Source organism: Salvia hispanica, chromosome 4, assembly GCF_023119035.1.
Source record: "Salvia hispanica cultivar TCC Black 2014 chromosome 4, UniMelb_Shisp_WGS_1.0, whole genome shotgun sequence".
NCBI lineage: Eukaryota > Viridiplantae > Streptophyta > Magnoliopsida > Lamiales > Lamiaceae > Salvia > Salvia hispanica.
The window spans coordinates 25,773,686-25,792,759 of NC_062968.1; the positions used below are offsets into that span (position 1 = coordinate 25,773,686).

Genomic DNA, 19,074 nt, shown 5'->3' on the forward strand with positions numbered 1-19,074 from the left:
CACGTTCGCTTCATCAATACTCGTCAATGTCCACAATAGAGACATTGCAAATGTATGTACATTGTATATGGCGTAAAATATAGTGTTGAGATTAGGGCTGACAATTTTTGGCACGACACGAACCCACACGAAATTAATGGGTATGTGTCAAAGCTTATTGGGTTCATGTCCTTATCGTGTCGACACGATAACGACACGAAAATTCCGTGTCGTGTTCGTATTACACGTTAAGTATACTATAATATTATTTTGTGTCGTGTTCGTGTTACACGCTAAGTATATATAATATAATATAAATTTTATTTTTATTTATTTTAAAAATCTAAAATTAAAATTAAAATTTTCATATTAGAAATAATATTAATATATTATTATTATAGCGTTGTTATCGTGTTGTGTCATATATGTGTTGTTATCGTGTCGTGTTGACCCGAAGTGGTTTGTGTCGTTAATGGGTTCGTGTCGTGTTTGTGTCTGAGGGTAACGGATCGTGTTCGTGTTTGAAGTTTTCTTAATTGGTCGTGTTCGTGTTTGTTGTTATCGTATCGATACGATAACGACACAACACACACGATTTGCCACCCCTAGTTGAGATGAACCAAAACTTTGCAACAGATGAAATGAATTACGGGTATTTAAAATAAGTGATACTACTACAGTATTTGCCTTTGAATTTTTAAATTTTTGTTAAATTCTGGTTTCGCATACCAACTTTAAAAATACCTAAACTTTCACTAAATTCTAGTTTCCCATATTCTCTTCCATCTCGTTTCTTGTTTTCTCCCTTTTGTCTCATTCTTTTTCATATAAACCAAATGGAATTATTCGATTTAATATAATATAATGATGCTTTGTTTCCTATAATGTAATATCATTCCAGTTGATGTATGATAGTGTCATACAAGTAAGTCATCAAGCTATATCAGATTTGAAATTTTGATTGGTTGCAAAATGGAGGAACAAATTAACAGTAGTTCGATAATTTGTAAACAGATGTTAAAGTTGGTTCATCAAGCTATATCAGATTTGAAATTTTGATTGGTTGCAAAATGGAGGAACAAATTAACAGTAGTTCGATAATTTGTAAACAGATGTTAAAGTTGGTGAGCAAAATCAGAATTTAGTGAAAGGTTAAGAATTTATAGAGTTATGAGACTCTTTATGAGAAATATGATCAAGTACAAGATGAAAAAAGACTAGCAATGCTAGTTTTATTTCCAACAAAATCGCCACATTCAATTGAACATATAACGAGAGAGAGAGAGAGCACTCAGTAAGAGGCCCATCCCGAACCAACTGGTCTCATTTCCGGCACAAGCAAGTTAGGAGCAACCGAGCTCGACTCGAACAAACCGAGCTTCTCCAGCAGACGCTCGACTAATCCTCCGGCAGCGTACGACACGCCCGAGGCAGATATCCCAATAATCAAGAAGGTCGTGACTGTTTTCAAGTAAGGCTTCGGGGGCCTCTGCACATAGGCCTTTCCCAATGTCAGCACAAGTATGCACACAAAGGAAGCTGCTGCCACCATCAATAGCTTCAGCTGTTTGTCGTCTGACTCGCGGAACGAGAAGCCGTACACGACAGGAGGCACCAAGCCGAACACGATGTACGCTACTATGGCAACAAAGGCGTGAAACGCAAAATTCTGTCTCCGGCCCAGGAGCTGTCTGTAACGATCCGCCTGCTCGGTCACTTGGTTCGAGAGCTGCTCCTCAGCGCGGTCGCATTTTAAGTCCCACAACTGCACGGTTATACGGAGAATGATCCACGAGATCGACAATACATATGATTGAGTATTCAAAGGATGAGACAGAGTCAAAAAGCTTACATTGTGAGCAATGATGAAAAGACCTCCAATCAAATTTGCAGCTCCCAGAGTTAACACATTCACTGAAAATGAACCAACAAAATTGAAAATACTGTAGTTATGTACTATCCGAACGAGTAAAGATCGCATGCAGCATACTTACATGTGGACGCACCACCGCCAGCGGCTGATGACACAACGCTAAGGCTAGTCATGGTCTCTGCTAGCCCACCGTAAACTATGCTTTTGATCACTTCAACTTTGCGTTCTTCTCTCGCTCCGATTCCTTCCCTTTCAGCAATACTAGTTTGAGTTCCCGACTGGGAAACTGTCGAAGGCGTTATAGTCGCTACTGGATGTGTATCTATGATAGTTATCCTGGTATCATTGCCTACACCTGCATCAAGATTTTGTGATAGTTAACTCGAGAAACACGAGTTAGGCCTGTCGATTCACAGTATTTGGTCTTACCTTGTGGAGATGGTGCATCTCCTATTTCGGAAATGATACTAGTTCTGAGTGGCTTGTCGTGTCTGAAGTCGACCGTCGTTGTAGTTGTCACCTTCTGAGGCACTTCAGCAGGGTAGACCTCACCTGTTGGTCCAAATAAGAATGGTACCGATTTCATACACATTTTGTAGTTTCAATCCGAGATCATACTCAAAATAGTATAAGATTTTGAAGATACCGGTGTCACTGCTGGAATCGACATTTCTGTTGTCTAGAATAGATGTAGTCATGATAGTGGCTCTAACATCTTGTTCGTTGCAAGGAATAGATACTGAGATCATTGTGCTATCCGCGTCTACTGATGGTTGTGGGAGCTGGACAATGTCGTTGTCTTGAATGGTCTGAACTTCTTGGATAGGTTTTGGTTCCGTTTGCTGATCCGCGGCTAACACAGCATCCGACTTATCTGAGGAGATGATCATAAGTCGTCCCAAAATTTAACTGATTGAACAAGAGTAACATATCAAGATGTGTAAAAGTAGTTAAAAAAAAAGTACCTAACAAGGGGATTTTTAGATCTTCGTGTGCAGCAGTTTCCACTGTAGTTCCCTTGAGTCGTGCAGGAGCACGAGCAGGTGGGGCCGTATCTTGTAAAACTAATGGTTGGCCACTTACACGAGCAGGACTGGACGATGGAATGGCTAAGCTGACTTGTTGCGCGTTTGTTTCGGAACTATTTCCTGTATGTGAAAGAACGAGTTATATGAACACATAAAGGCTATTCAGACGGGACGCAAACAATTTGAAAGGAAAGCATGCTACCAATTTCATACACATTTTGTAGTTTTAATCTGAGATCAAACACAAAATAGAAAGATTATGAAGATACCGATATCACTGCTTCTTGAATCGACATTTATGCTGTCGAGAACAGATGTGGTCACGATAGTCGCTCTAACTTCTTGTTCGTTGTGAGGAATAGATAATGAGATCAATGTGCCATCTGCATCTACAGCTGCTGACACTGATGGTTGTGGGAGCTGGACAACGCCGTTGCCTAGAATTGTCTGAACTTCCCGGCTAGGTTTTGATTCCATTTGCTGATCCGCGGGAAACACGGCATTCGACTCAACTGAGGGAGATAAGTCATTACAGCAGCCACCCCAAAACTAAACTAATTCAACAAGGCTAAAATATCATGATATGAAGATGTAGTTAAAAAAAACAATACCTACTAACAAGGGGAGTTTTAGATCTTGGATTTCATCTGCTGTAGTTCCCTCGAGTTGTGCAGGAGCACGGGCAGGTGGGGCCGTATCTTGTAAAACTAATGGCTGGCCACTTACACGAGCAGGGCTGGACGATGGAATGGCTGAGCTGACTTGTTGCACGTTCGTCTCAGAACTAATTCCTGTGTGTGAAAGAACCGAGTTATATGAACACGTAAAGGAAATTCAGACGTCATCTTACCAACTCTGCTCTCTGCAGGCACGACGCTACACATTCAATCTGTAAGGGAAAAAAAGTACCTTCCCCAACCGGTGTTTTCTGCCTATTCGGTTTAAATATGTCGAACCAGCTCTTCTTTACATCCGGTGCTTGTCCATCACGTACATTTTCTTTCCCACTTCTGCCACCAAACAATCGGAATCCGTCCCCTACATTGCTTTTCCCACTTAAGTAGCAAATAGCAAAATTATAAGCACAAAGATATTCAAACAGAAAGAAAAAAACACGTGCTTACCAGTTGGAATGAAAATGCTGAAGCACGATAAGCAACGAAATATAGCCGGGCCTCTGTCACGGTCATCTTCATCGATTGGTTGTGTTTGAGCATCGTCGTTACCAACTTCACCTTCCTGATGAACTTGATCCTCGGACGAAACAGTCCCTACAGCTGCAGTTTCTGTTTTGGGACGCTTCACCTCCTCATCGGGAATCTTTCTTCTGCGCTTTCGTTTGCTAAGAATAACCCTCTTTGTAATGCAAGACTTGCAGTTGGGACAGTAGAGATCATGTGTGGTCTGCTTCCGAATGACTCTTTCAACGTCTAACTCTGTTATTTCCAGATCATCCTCGTTTATCAGCTCAGTTTCTTCACTCTCGATCTCTTTGGAAGGCCCGTCAATCGTTTCAGAGATTCTGTTCTTCTCAATCTCCTCCTCGTATTGATTGCTTATTTCGGAAGCTCCATTGAACTCAACAGCCGGATCAAGAGACGGGAGGATGTATTTTCCAGGCCCTTTCAAGATTGGCTCCCTTATAATATATGTAGGCGTAGAATTTACACTTTCAACCAAATCTACAAAACAATGTGAGTAAACAATTTATAATTTTCGACCATCATCATTATCTGCACTTTTCGATCTTATTAGAAAGCTCGTATTATAACTAGCTCTTACATTCTTGAGATGAACTGTCTGAAGACATGACATCTGAACTCGAAACGCCATTCTCCTTGTCCTCGTCCTCGTCCTCGTGTTGATTGTTTATGACCGAAGCACCATTGAACTGAATGACGGGATCAAGAGACGAAACGTCGTATTTTGCAGGTCCTTTCAAGATTGGCTCCCTTATAGTACCTTCAACCAAATCTACAAAACAATGTGAGTAAACAGTTTTGTAATTTTCAGATCATCATCATTATCTGCACTTTTAGAAAGCTTGTATCATAACTAGTTCTTACCTTCTTGAGATGAATTGTCTGAAGACAGAGCATCTGAACTCGAAACGCCATTGTCCTTGTCCTCTTCCTCGTGTTGATTGTTTATGACCGAAGCACCATTGAACTGAATGACGGGATCAAGAGACGAGACAGTGCATATTGCAGGTCCTTTCAAGACTGGCTCCCTTATAATATATGTAGATGTTGAATCAACACCTGCAACCAAATCTACAAAACAATGTGTGATTTTGAGACCATCATCGTTATCTGCATTTTTCGATCTTATCAGAGAGCTCGTATCATAACTAGTTCTTACCTTCTTGAGATGAACTGTCTGAAGACAGAAAATCTGAACTTGAAACGCCATTCTCCTTGTCCTCTTCCTCGTGTTGATTGTTTATGACAGAAGCACCATTCAACTGAATGACGGGATCAAGAGACGAGATGTCGAATATCGCAGGTCCTTTCAAGACTGGCTCCCTTATAATGTATGCATATGTGGAATCAACACCTGCAACCAAACCTACAAAACAATGTGTACTTTTCAGATCATCATCATTATCAGCAGCACTTTTTGAACTCATTAGAAAGCTCACATCGAAACCACTTATTACCTTCTTGAGATGAACTGTCAGAAGGCAAACCATCTGAGCTCGAAAAGCCATCCTCCTTGCCCTCTTCCCCGTGTTGATTGTTTATGACCGAAGCACCATTGAACTGAATTACAGGAACAAGTGATGGGACATCGTGTTTTGTATGTGCAGGATCCTCCACAATTAGCGTCTTATGAATATACGTAGGTATAGGATTAACAATTAAACCTACAAAACAAAGCAAGAAAACACATTAAACACCATACACAATGCTAAGTCATATACATACGTATTAGAAGCATAAATGCACAACATTGCCTAAACTATTCCTTTGAAACTTCATGAACTAATGAAGGATAGAGACACTTTGAGGTGTGTGTATCATAACCACAGACACTTGCATTCAATTTACACAAAATTAAAAGTTTTGATACCATCAACACAGACACTTCCATTGCCATACTTCCAAGTGCAGATTCGACACTTCCACACTCCTTCACCCAAAAACACAGAAACAAGTGATTCAAGAAATCATGATCCAAAATGCCAAGCAACTCAGTCTTCCTAAATCTTAGCTAACATTTGTAGAGACAGAACTAGAAAACAAAAACTGCAATTAGTTCTTTTTTGTGGTTCCTAAAGGTGCGTTCGACAAACTTGCAAGTTCCAAATCTATCCTCGATGCTTAGCAGTTTGCACTAAACAACCCTCATTCAAAGCCTTGCTCCCCAACTAAGATTATATCGACTGTTTTCATTGTTTGTTAAGATGTAAAAGCTTACTTCTGCTCAAATCTGAGACAGAAAAACCCTCAACCGTTCACAGCATTGCATATATCCAAGAATTCCGACTCCACAAACAACAGAAAATTGTGAGAGAGAAACTTTTTTTTGGAACTCAATTTGTGAAAATCAAGAAAAAATGAAGGAAAACGGACCACATGCCGTAACTTAATCTATACACTGAAAAAATAACATAAATAGTGAAGAGGGCCCTTTCACCTTTTTTACGCCTAATTTACAGGTAGGGTTATGGAGTGGTGTCAAAGGCACAAGAAAATTAAGGTACTGTGCAATTTTATCGTTTTCTGAGACATTAATAGAAAAAAGTGTTGCAAAATCTGTAAAACAGAACCAAAAATGTTACCTTCAGTTTTGTCATGGAAAACATGATTTTCCTTTGAATTTTTGCCCCCATTAATGGCTTCTGCTCCATTTTCAAGAACCTTTTTTTCACTCTCCTCTCCTCCATTAATGGCTTCATTTTCAAGAACCCAATCAATCTCCTCCATTTTCTGGTTTTCTGCAGGAATTATTAGCTCTTCATTTTCATTTTGAGAGACTCCATTACTCACTCCACCATTAATTTCAAAACCATATTTTGGAATGATCTTGCTGTCATCTCCATTTCTTGAATTCCTGACCAATGGAGTTGTTTCCTCAGCTTCTTGCTCCTCCACCTCAACCTGCTCCTCCAACTTGTATTCTTCCTTTTCCATCTTCACACACAAACTCTGACAGAGAGAGAGAGAGGATCTTTTTCTTGATATGAATAAAGAGTTGCTCACGTATAATTATGGATGAAAAAGGCTGTTAAAGACCACTGTATTGCGCAAATGTGCAGAAAATTACAAAAATATTATAGTTTATTCCATGCACTAAATGCAAGAGTTAGGTGTGTGTGTGTGAGAGAGAGAGAGCCTTATCTCTAAGGGAGTTGACGAATACTAAAACATGCAATTTTCCCATTGAAGCCAAACCAAGGATTGAGAGAGTAGTCAGTGTAAACATAGAATCTTGCAAAACCCAAAATTAGAGCACAATAACGTAAGGTGTGGGATCTATCCAGGATTCAGGAAGAAGGATGATGGCAACGTGTTTGGCATTTATGAACTGATTTCTTTAATTATATTTTTAAAGATTACTTTTAGTTTTACAAGAACAATCTTCAAGCCGCTTTCCCAGACTTGGATCTGGGCTTTAATCTTTTTATATTAATTATGCATTATTAGACTATATTACTCCTTATCCCGTTATATTTAAAGGGAAACATTTTCTTTTTCAATATTATTTGCGAAAACATGTGAAAAGATGATTAAATAAAATAGAAATTACCTATTTATAAATGTACAAGGAGAAAAAAAAACAAAGGAAATTATTAGGATCTCCAACTTTCAACTACACTACCTAATTGAATAAAAGTAGACCATAAATGTTGCAATTATAATGATAGAAACTAGAAAATCTTAGAAGATAGTAGTACCATTATTTATCACTATCACTAGTAGTTTAGTGAATAAGTTACATTGTTCTATAAATATGATATATATCCTTTAAACCAATTACACATCAATAGACAATAATGCATTGGTATTACTTGAGGACTCCTAAGCAATTATCATTCTCTTCAAATTCTATGAAAATATGATTAGAAATATATACTTAACGATAATAATAAGTGATGAATGGACAACATGATTTGAAATATACTTAATAGTATAATAATTGATGAAATTGACAACTCATGAAAATAATAGTACTATTATTAAAGTGAAATATATTTAACTAAAAAAAATCAACAAATCAAACCATTCGATTATAAATATAGTAATGATATGTTTGGTAGGAGTGATAACTCATCTAGGGACAGAAATTCATGAACAATTGATGAATTTTCATCCGTAGATAAGTTATCACCCCTACCAAACATGGCCTAAGTATAAAAGTCTTGAAGTTAAAAACTGATTAAAATGAAAAAAAATTGTTAAAAAATCTATGAATGCAAAAAAATCGAAATATGGAGATTTTTAAATATGTTTTGCCCAAATCGAAATATGGAGATTTATAAATATATTTGTGTGGCAAATATAATGTTTTATTATCTATAACGATTCTATTATTTACATTTTCATATAAATGGAGTATATTTGTGTGTCACATAAATTATAAAAAGATAAAATGGATCTTTGGTTAAAAGCATCACGTTTTACAGGAGAGGTGGCCCGCCTTTCTCTCAACTTGGACCGCCAGCTTTAAAATTTGTACGCTATTGGATTGCGTAATTTTCAATTTTTCATCGTCAACATCAGATAAAGATGTGTAGCTAAATTAGTAGACTAATTTCAACTTTGTTCATCCATATAAAAATTTTCCAGTACATATGCATGGTAATAAATTACTATATTCATACCACGCATAGATATTTTGCAATTAATTTCCATTTCCCTAATAAAGAATTAATAGATATTTTATTCATACCACGCATAGAATGTTATCCTTTTATCGCTTATAAGAAATAATAATATTTTATTCATCAAAATGGAGAAATGATATTTGTTTTTTAGGTTTAAATTTCCGAGGTATGATTAGTATGAACGAAGCATTAAGAAAGGATAAAGCAATATATTTATAAATAGAAATCAACAAAGAATACTTAATACCGGCCATCACTAAAACGCAGCCGAACAAAATTGAAAAATGGAAAAGAAACAAAAATGAAAACGATGAAATAAAAAATTAAGAAATTCAAGAAAGTGACATTTTAATTTAAAACTATAATATCCCCTAAAACAATTGAAAATTTGAAATTAAAAGAGATATAATACGTCTGTCATCAAAGAATGGGTCGCCTGGAAAATATAAACCTAAGAAAAAAAATATTTTCTCTTTTTTGATGAATAAAATATTATTATTTCTTATAAGAGATAAGTGGATATCATTTTATGCTAAGGGAACATATTTCAATGGTCCAAGAAATAATTGATACTCATAATCATGTACTAAGTCTATTGAGATAATCAATATACACAAATAGATATTTTGTAATGTAACGAGACGTGAATAATAAAATAACCATCTTTGCTACTACATAAAACAAAATGAAACATTAATCTAATATTAAGAGGCAACCTCGTAATAAAGCAAGAAAAGGTTGAATCATGATGACAAATTAGAAAATTATTTACTATCAATATCCCAGTTAATTACTAATACGATCGGATCGAAACTTGACAAGGAAGTGTATTAATAACAAACATGTCTTTTCTGCATTTGCACAATAAATCTTTGTATTTAACGCTAAAATTATTAGGAAACTCTATGCTACCTAACGTTTTTATGCATGCGTACAAAACAAACCACAATTTTTTTTTGTCTTTATGTATAAAATCAAGGGTGATTAGGCATTAATAATCATTTACTCCATAGGCTAACACATAGTATTATTTTCAACGTAAAGGTTAATTAGTCAATACAATATTAAATAATTTATTATGAATATTATTAGTCAATTTATTTGTCCTATAGTATATTTTTACTGATTGTATTAATATTGCTCTAAACGACTTTATATCATTTGTTCAATTAAGTAGATGGTAATGGTAATGGTAATGGTAATGTGTGTCGACATAATTGGAAGTTGACGTCACTATTATACTTACTAGTACTCCACTACTTAGGTAAAAGTTTCATATTCTTTTTTCATTTATTTAGAAGAAATGCAGCAACTATTTACATTATATTTGTAATATGGTTTCGCAAATTTAGAATTGCAAAATTGAATAAAAGGTTGATGTTTACTTGTGTGGTTTCACTGTTTCAGCATAAAACCACGTCGCATCTACTAAAAATGTATATTAATGACAATGATGTGTATAATATATTGGCTGGGAAATTATTCTATCCAACTGAAAAAATATTAATATTATCATATTTATATTTCATCCGTCTCAAATTAATTGTATTCCTTTTCGAAATATCTAAAACTAAATAAGTCATTTCTCCTTTTTACAAAAAATAATTCTTTAATCTCTCAAAAAATAATTCTTTACAAAAATTAATTCTTTAACAATCTACTTTATTCACTCTTCACTTTTAACTTACTCCTAAATATCACATTCTTCAGTCTTGTGCTTAAAAAAAAAACTCTGTTAATTTTGTACATGCACTTCATCAAATAAACCAACCATAACATGTTTGCTATTCGTTGTCTTTAAAATAGGGTGGTAGGAGTACAATTTATGGGCAGAATTTATATATAGTTTCAGAATAAATGCAATATAAATGAAAATTCATAATTGCCAACTGCTAGCCGCTGAACCAGTGTTGTACTAGTACTATTACTCACTATGAATTTATTATTGGAGCCTAAAATTAAATTTTATTCCTACCATCACTGCTTGTTGATGTTTAGGTCGTAGTCGTCACCTTCTTCTGATGAATTATTATTATTTCATAAATTAATACATATGTATATAGTCCCACAAAACAAATACTGTAAGATATCTTAACTTCAAATAAAAAAAAGAAGAAAAAGAAGAAAAGATAATGGTGCAAGTCATGGGATGGATTATGTGTCTCCTTATCCAAGATGCGGGAAAAGGTAAAAAGGTATGGCCAAAAATACTAGTAGTAGTAGTATATCACAATATTGAAAGAACGAACTTGATAGAGTCATATTAGAAGATAAACAGCAAATAAATATGGTGAATTAATGAATACAACGTATTTTCACTATATTTTAAAACACTGAAATTACATCTAATTTTATTTTAATTAGAAGATCCCCAAATTCTTTAATTTATTTTGCAAGATGTAATGATGTCGTTTAATTAAAGGAACGACATAATTTTACTATTGAAAATACCATGGATGTAAATAAAGTTACTTGTTTTAAAGTCATGTGAAAAATACAATTTTGTATACGAATATAGTAATTTCCAGCAATTATCCAGCAATTATCACTGATAATTGCTGGAAATTACTATATTCATATACAGATTTATATTTTTAAACTTAGGTATGAATAGTTTCCAGCATGATAAAGACTAAGGCATACTCTAAATTAATCATACACGTAAGAATCTGCAAAATAATAGTAATATGACATAATGATTTGCATATTTCAAATCAGATACTATCAATTAGGAAAATGATCACAGATGAACTATGTAGAATGCTTGGCTTCATAGAAAAATGGCAAGAATCTCAAGGTTCAATTAAAAAAAGTAAGTTTTTTTAATCTTTGATATGAATATCAAGACTAAGAGTAGCATCAAAGTTGTGAATGGCATTCCAAATTAATCACACACATAAAAACTGCAAATAATAATAAGATATGATGATTTGCACATTCCAAACCAGATACTATCAACTAGGAAAATGGTCACAGATGAACTATATAAAATGCTTGATTTCACCAGAAAACGCCTAGAATCCCAAGGTTCCAGTTTAATGTGGGAATGGGCTAGTGTTGCTTGTACGATTTTACGTGAGCTATGTTGAAGCGTACCTGATACATGAAGGGGACCTCACAAGAGTTTGGTTGGTCTCCCCTTTACGTATCATGTGCGCTTCAATGAATGAGACCGTACCTAGCCCCGTAAAATCTAACATTGGTGTACAAACAAGGTTCTCTGCCAATCAGTCCAAATACATGGGGGGTGTGGATTCTTATTCCCAACGCCGATTCAAACCGCATGATCTAGTAAACTAAGAGCTCTCTTGTCATGATCTAGTAAACTAAGAACTCTCTTGTTTGTTATGTGCTGTCCTTTTGCAACTTAGCAGCTACCAAATATGAATTGGGGGTGTCATCAAAGTGGGAAAAAGGGACATGTCATTCACATATGACAAATTACTATACTACAATACTTACAAGCATATTCAGAAAATATTCTTTGCAATCTAGTAATTATAAAACATTAATAAGTCAGATAGGTGAAATGAATCAGACAAACGAGAGAAATTTGCATGCAAACTAGCAAAGCTCAGTGACTCTCAAACAAACTTCAAAAAACTATGCATAGTGCGGAGATTATAGACGAAGCAGGCACGTCGGAAAAGGATGATAAGCCACTAACCTTGCCATTTTACAAGCTTTTGAGCCAAGCAGATAAGGTGGACTGGATTTTGATGGCTCTGGGCACCTTGGGAGCCATTGTCCACGGCCTCGCGCAGCCTGTAGGGTATTTCCTGCTGGGAAAAGCCCTTGATGCCTTTGGTAAAAACATCAACAATACTGATGAAATGGTTAAGGCACTTTTTAAGGTAAGTACAAGTATAAATATAATTGTTTTAGAGTATGTGATCCGTGCAAGTTACCAGTTAACATTAAGTCTGACACTGATATATCTATTCTGCTCGATCAGGTCGTTCCATACGTGTGGTACATGGCTTTCGCGACATTTCCAGCTGGAATTCTAGGTACTTTTACAAGGCAGTTCTGCAGAAAAAGTTTTACTATGATCTTTTTGTGCTCAAATGCTCCAAAAATCTGAATGCAGAGATAGGATGCTGGATGTATGCAAGTGAAAGACAAGTACGTCGCATAAGATTATCTTTCCTAAAAGCTGTACTTAGCCAAGAGATTGGAGCATTTGATACTGACTTAACAAGCGGAAAGATAATCACTGGTATCAGTAGCCATATGTTCGTCATCCAAGATGCCATCGGAGAAAAGGTAGCTACTAAATCATCTTTCATTGCAAATATTAAAAAGCTACACATAAATTTACTGAGTTGAACGACTATGAAAATCCTCATGCATGACTGTGACCTTAGTCTAGGCAGAAGCATTTCCTACAGTATGCTCTCAGAAGTACTAGGATAATATACTGCCAAAATCCTCTTGATTAATTAAATAAAAAATTAGATGGCATCATGTTAGAATATCCTAGAATAAAAGACTATAAATTGTAAAAAACGCATAGAAAGGACAAAGACTTCAGTACTGTACTGAGAATAAATTGGTTTAGTCGATCTGCTATTGTCTTATGCAAATCCTTATAATATTTGTTCGAAAACTTTGCACATGTATTTTTTTCTCTGGGTCCACAAAGTACATCATACATGGATCAAACATAAATATTGAGATGATTCTGAGACGATATAGATATTTGATTATATTTGTTGCTAGATGACAAGTCCAAGAAAACAACTGTTGATTATAAATAAAGAGAAGTACTATTTAATTACTCAGACCTGCTTATGATTTTCACAATCATACTATATAGGTTCTGTAGAATGTTGACCACATTAGAACTGCAAATAGATGTATGATCTGATTTTAACTCACCATTATCTGTGGCTGACAGTTGGGGCATTTCATATCATGCTTCGCTACCTTCTTCTCTGGCGTCTTGATTGCATTCATAGCCTGCTGGGAAGTGTCACTTCTAGCAATATTTGTTGTCCCCATGATTCTCGTAATCGGGGCTACTTATACGAAGAAGATGAATGCCGTTTCAGCAACAAGAATGGTATATCTATCGGAGGCCACTGCAATGGTGGAACAGGTATAGAGAATCATGAAATCATAACATATTGCTCATTTTGCCAAGTTCAATCATTAAAACAACCTGAGGCTGTGTTTGACAGACAATTTCCCACATCAAGACTGTGTTTGCATTTGTTGGAGAGAATTCAGCAATCAGATCTTTCTCGGAAAGTTTACAGAAGCAGCTGGGAATAAGCAGGACAGAAGCATTTGTGAAAGGATTTGGGACAGGACTGTTCCAAGTTGTGACATTCTGTTCTTGGGCTCTTATTGTGTGGGTTGGAGCTGTTGTTGTGACAGCCGGGAGAGCACTTGGAGGAGATGTTATTGCTGCTGTCATGAGCATTCTTTTTGGTGCTATGTAAGAAAACCATCACCATATTGTATCTTGTGTTAAGTACATCTCACTTATTACAAACATTTTCAACTTTTCGATTCTCAGATCCCTCACATATGCTGCACCAGACATGCAACTCTTCAATCAAGCAAAAGCAGCAGGGCAGGAAGTTTTTCAAGTGATTGAAAGAAAGCCAATGATATGCACAAACCACGAGGGAAAAGAACTGGATGCCATCAAAGGGAGCATATGTATAAACGATGTGCACTTTGCATATCCATCCAGGATGAATACTCCAATTCTTCGAGGATTTTCATTATCGATCCCAGCAGGAAAGGTGGTTGCATTCGTTGGAAGTAGCGGATGTGGCAAGAGCACCATCATGTCACTGATAACAAGATTCTATGACCCAATAGAAGGTAGACTTTTCCTATGCTGAATTCCTTTTCCTGTACATAGCAAGAGAAAACATACATTGGTTAAGAAATCAGGAGTCTAATTGATTTGGTATCTCTCAGGTTCTATTCTCATTGACAACTACAACATCAAGGATCTCGATCTGAAGTTCCTCAGGAGAAACATCGGAGTAGTTTCACAGGAGCCATCACTTTTTTCTGGTAACATCAAGGAGAACATTCAGGCAGGAAACTGGGAAGCAGATGAGAGTCAACTCCAGAAAGCAGCTCAAATGGCAAATGCACACTCTTTTATATGTGATTTTCCAAATCAATACTTCACTGAGGTCAGATAAGTCCCTAAAATTTAGTATGATAAATACAGTTTATCACATAATGAATATTGTTGAGAATAGAAAACAATAGACTCGTCTCTGGGTTAGTCTGGTGAAGATAGCAAGGGAAGAACACTGAGTTGATACATATACAACAAAGTAATCAATTAAATAACTAATAGCCTAAGGGCCATATAGTTTTGCAGCATGCTTCCTAGGACATGTCATTATACGCTGTTCGTAAACACCTGCAATATTTTTGTCTCAGTCATGAAAGATAATATCCTCTCAATTTCAAATTTGTAAATTTCACGTATCATGAAGAGGATTCCTCTTTTTCATTAGGTCGGACAAAGGGGTGTCCAGTTATCAGGTGGACAGAAGCAGAGAATAGCAATAGCACGGGCCATCCTAAAGAATCCTCCAATTCTTTTACTAGATGAGGCCACCAGCGCCCTTGATACAGAATCAGAAAAGCTAGTTCAAGCAGCTCTCGAGACAGCAATGCAAGGAAGGACAGTAATTTTGATAGCACACAGATTATCCACCATTGTTAATGCAGATATGATTGCTGTGGTAGAAAATGGAGTAGTTACAGAGACAGGACCACATCCTCACTTGCTGACTAGCAACAATTTTTACCGTAGCTTGTTTGAAATGCAGAATCTCAGCCAAGATAGTGATGCAAGGTTGGCTAATCAAAACTACTTACCCAATTGCATAGCATTGATAGACTTGGAATAACATATAATTGTTCACTTTACAGAGTAGAGGACCCAATGGAAGATTTAGCAAGTATATATACTGATGCTTCATCTCACTTCCCTGATGAATCTAGGGAAGCCAACAGAACTCCACAACTTTCTCCCAATAAAGAAGATCTCAAAGAAAGGAAGGAAAGGGCAGTATTCTACAGAATCTGGTTTGGCTTAAGGAAGAGAGAGATTGTAAAGATTTTTATTGGCTCTTGTGGAGCTGCTCTTGCAGGAATCTCTAAACCAGTCTTTGGGTACTTCATCATAACAATAGGAGTTGCATACTATAAAGATAATTCAGAAAGCAGAGTAGGGAAGTACTCGATCCTTTTTGCGTGTATAGGATTTTTGTCATGCTTTGCCCATACTGTGCAACATTATTTCTATGGCTTGATTGGGGAGCAGGCCATGACGAACCTCAGACAAGCATTATATTCAGGTATCATTTTAATGCCAACTGTATTTGACCTCTACAGCACCAGCTTGATAACTTCTATGACAACCAATTCTTACAAACCAACAATTTTGCAGCTATACTACGAAATGAGCTGGCCTGGTTTGAGAAGCCTCAAAACAGTGTAGGATCAGTTACATCACAGGTTATCAACGAAACAGCAACAGTCAAAACAATCATATCTGACCGTATGTCCGTTATTGTTCAATGCATCTCCTCCATACTGATTGCAACGGTAGTCAGCATCAGAGTCAACTGGAGAATGGGCCTAGTTGCTTGGGCCGTGATGCCCTGCCACTTTATCGGTGGACTGATTCAAGCCAAGTCTGCAAAAGGATTCTCAAGCGGCAGCAATGCTGCTTATTCAGAACTGGTTTCCCTTGCTTCTGAATCAACATCCAACATAAAAACTGTTGCATCTTTTTGCCTGGAAGATCATGTGCTTGAAAAGGCCAAGGTTTCTTTAAAGAAGCCACTGGCAAAGTGCAGGACACAAAGCATCAAATATGGGATCATTCAAGGTGTATCACTTTGCTTGTGGAATATAGCTCATGCTGTTGCATTATGGTATACAACTATCCTCGTTAAGAGAGGACAATCTTCCTTTGAGAACGGAATAAGATCGTACCAGATATTTTCACTCACAGTTCCGTCAATCACAGAATTGTGGACATTGATACCTACTGTTTTCTCTGCTATCAGTATTCTGACCCCAGCATTCCATACCCTTGACCGACAGACTGAGATTGAGCCAGACGAGCCTAAGCAACCACCTCGTAAAAGCATTAAGGGGGATATTGAATTTTCAAATGTGAGTTTCACTTACCCCTCCAGACCAGATATGATTATACTCGACAACTTCAACTTGACAATTGAAGCTGGATCAAAAGTTGCTCTGGTTGGACCAAGTGGAGCAGGGAAATCTTCTATTCTAGCACTTCTACTCAGATTTTATGATGTGAACGAAGGAGCGGTACTAATTGACTGGAAAAATGTGAAGAGTTACAACCTGAAAGTTCTGAGAGCACAGATTGGCTTGGTGCAGCAGGAGCCACTTCTATTCAGCTTCTCAATCAGAGAAAACATATGCTATGGAAATGAAGGTGCTTCCGAAGCTGAAGTGATACAGGCAGCTATGGAGGCCAACATCCATGAAGTGATTAGCAATCTACCAAGGGGATACGACACGTCAGTTGGGGAAAAGGGATGCCAACTTTCGGGTGGACAGAAGCAACGGATAGCAATTGCAAGGGTTCTGCTGAAAAAGCCAGCGATAATGCTTCTCGATGAAGCCACAAGTGCACTTGATGCCGAGTCTGAAAGGGCTGTCATCAATGCTCTGGAGTCACTGAAACAGAATACAACAAATATTACAGTTGCACACAGGCTTTCAACTGTAATCAACTCGGACACCATATTTGTTATGGACAAGGGGAAAGTTGTTGAAATGGGCACCCACGCAAACCTTGTTACAGCAAGTGAGGGAGTCTACTCGAAACTTTATAGGCACCAGAGTTTTGCAGGAAATTGAAGAGTCTACATTTGTATTGATTATACGGAATTCAGAGTGGATCGTTACTCATTAACTGTTCTAAAGACTGTCAAATTATTTTGTCCACGTTTCAAGATATCTTCAACCTGCACATAAAGTGAATGTAACTACTTCTTATAGTAGATACTTGTACTTCTTAGTATGATGTCTTCTCTAACTTAAGTTTTTTAGACTTAGCCTTCTTTTAACAGTCATGCCAAACACGATACCCTGTGTTAGAATCTCACTTTCCCATCCATTTGAGAATAATTCCATGTGCAGGGCATGTTGTGCATTTGAGGTGTAGTGAAGATATTAAATACCTGTACTCTCAAATACTACACATGCTCTGCAATCTTCAGGTTTCTGCTAGAAATAGGTGTATTACTTGCTGTTGCTGATCATCTGTTGCAAATAATCAAGAAAGGCTTATCAATAATATAGGAAGATTAATTTTAATGCATGATACTTTGAAAACAGTATTTCCCTGACTTCTTCTTGTACCCATCTTCAATAGAAAACAGAATAAAACATGAGCAGTACTTGAAAACCAATCTTCACCAGTGAATCTCCTAATTAGAAGTTCATGCCTAATACAGAAGAAACGCTACCGTATTTTGGTATACCTTTTTTCCCATGTATTATGAGTTACACCATTCCCCTTGTCCAAATATCGCAACTGCAAGTCTACAATAGATCAAGGCTCATTTCACATACTGTTCATCTTCTCTATACGCTAACCTCTCTGCAGCCCATTCTGCTGATTCTATGTGTCTAGTTTCATGATCTCCTATCGCCATTATGCAAAATCAAATCGGAAGAAAAAGCTACAGAATTACAGTAACATTCAAGCAATTATTAAAAAATGTACAAAAATATAGTACTACTAGTAAATAAACACAGCAATTACACACTGTCAATAAGCTGTAGAGAAGGATGCAACTCGGAAACTAGACAGATTAACAGTAGCGACAAATGCATGATATTCCTAGATCAACATAAAGCAGCTGAGGCCTTTATTCACCGAACGAAAACCACAAACCAGCAAAGCTAACCAAAACAAGCGTGAAAAGGCAAAATAAATCGCTTGACATAAATGAACAAGTGATAAATTGCAAATTGCTTACGACTTGATGCGGATGGAGTGAAATCAAAATGTTCTCCGAATTATACTTGCCACGCTTGAAAATCTGCAGAAATGCACACGCACTAATATGATAATGAGTAGAAATTCCGCCAACAAGAAAAACTAAGAATATACTCTCGCGAAGCAGTAATTACAAAGAGATCAAGCCAAAACTCACCGTCGGAGAATTTCGAGATCGAAACAATCTCTTTGTACTACTTGTTTTGGAGCTTTGAATCTGCCGAAGGTACGTAGGCGCTGGAGGTTCGGCTTTTATAGGTGGGACGATCGCTCTATATATACCTCTCCCGCCGTTTTTCCCGTATTATATTAGTCATATTTTATTTGT

The 19,074-nt window shown here is 36.7% G+C and overlaps 2 protein-coding genes across 7 annotated transcripts; one reads left to right on the top strand and one right to left on the bottom strand.

The window, feature by feature from the left end:
• Positions 1-1,094: 1,094 nt before the first annotated feature.
• Positions 1,095-7,319, bottom strand: LOC125222460 (membrane protein of ER body-like protein). 6 transcript variants are annotated; one of them, XM_048125090.1, is made up of 16 exons: positions 6,665-7,319; positions 5,953-6,012; positions 5,540-5,746; positions 5,242-5,448; positions 4,947-5,153; positions 4,663-4,842; positions 4,005-4,562; positions 3,790-3,918; positions 3,492-3,671; positions 3,150-3,392; positions 2,818-3,000; positions 2,499-2,726; positions 2,282-2,404; positions 1,974-2,207; positions 1,832-1,893; positions 1,095-1,744 (listed from the first exon to the last, which is right to left on the bottom strand). In XM_048125090.1, exons 1-16 carry the CDS (start codon positions 7,014-7,016, stop codon positions 1,271-1,273), a joined length of 3,627 nt encoding a protein of 1,208 aa, XP_047981047.1. In that variant the 5' UTR covers positions 7,017-7,319; the 3' UTR covers positions 1,095-1,270. The 6 variants fall into 6 exon arrangements, with proteins under 6 accessions (XP_047981047.1, XP_047981046.1, XP_047981045.1 ...); XM_048125089.1 differs by having other exon boundaries at positions 4,663-4,854; positions 4,947-5,141; positions 6,665-7,318; XM_048125088.1 differs by having other exon boundaries at positions 4,663-4,854; positions 6,665-7,318.
• Positions 7,320-12,315: 4,996 nt separating this feature from the next.
• LOC125224495 (ABC transporter B family member 19-like) lies at positions 12,316-17,676 on the top strand. Its single transcript, XM_048127901.1, is given in 12 exon segments — positions 12,316-12,564; positions 12,666-12,720; positions 12,801-12,976; positions 13,611-13,811; positions 13,894-14,153; positions 14,235-14,548; positions 14,648-14,871; positions 15,205-15,548; positions 15,626-16,053; positions 16,146-16,411; positions 16,413-16,441; positions 16,558-17,676. Coding segments are annotated over 12 exon segments (3,588 nt in total). The 3' UTR covers positions 17,600-17,676.
• Positions 17,677-19,074: the final 1,398 nt, after the last annotated feature.

Excerpts from the sequence above, each read along its gene's own strand:
- LOC125222460 (XM_048125088.1), bottom strand. The coding sequence starts at position 7,016 with ATGGAAAAGGAAGAATACAAGTTGGAGGAGCAGGTTGAGGTGGAGGAG. Across the intron at positions 6,013-6,664 it reads TTTCCATGACAAAACTGAAG|GAGTGTGGAAGTGTCGAATC; the intron begins GTAACATTTTTG and ends TTTTGGGTGAAG. Across the intron at positions 3,672-3,789 it reads GAAAACACCGGTTGGGGAAG|GAATTAGTTCTGAGACGAAC; the intron begins GTACTTTTTTTC and ends TTTCACACACAG.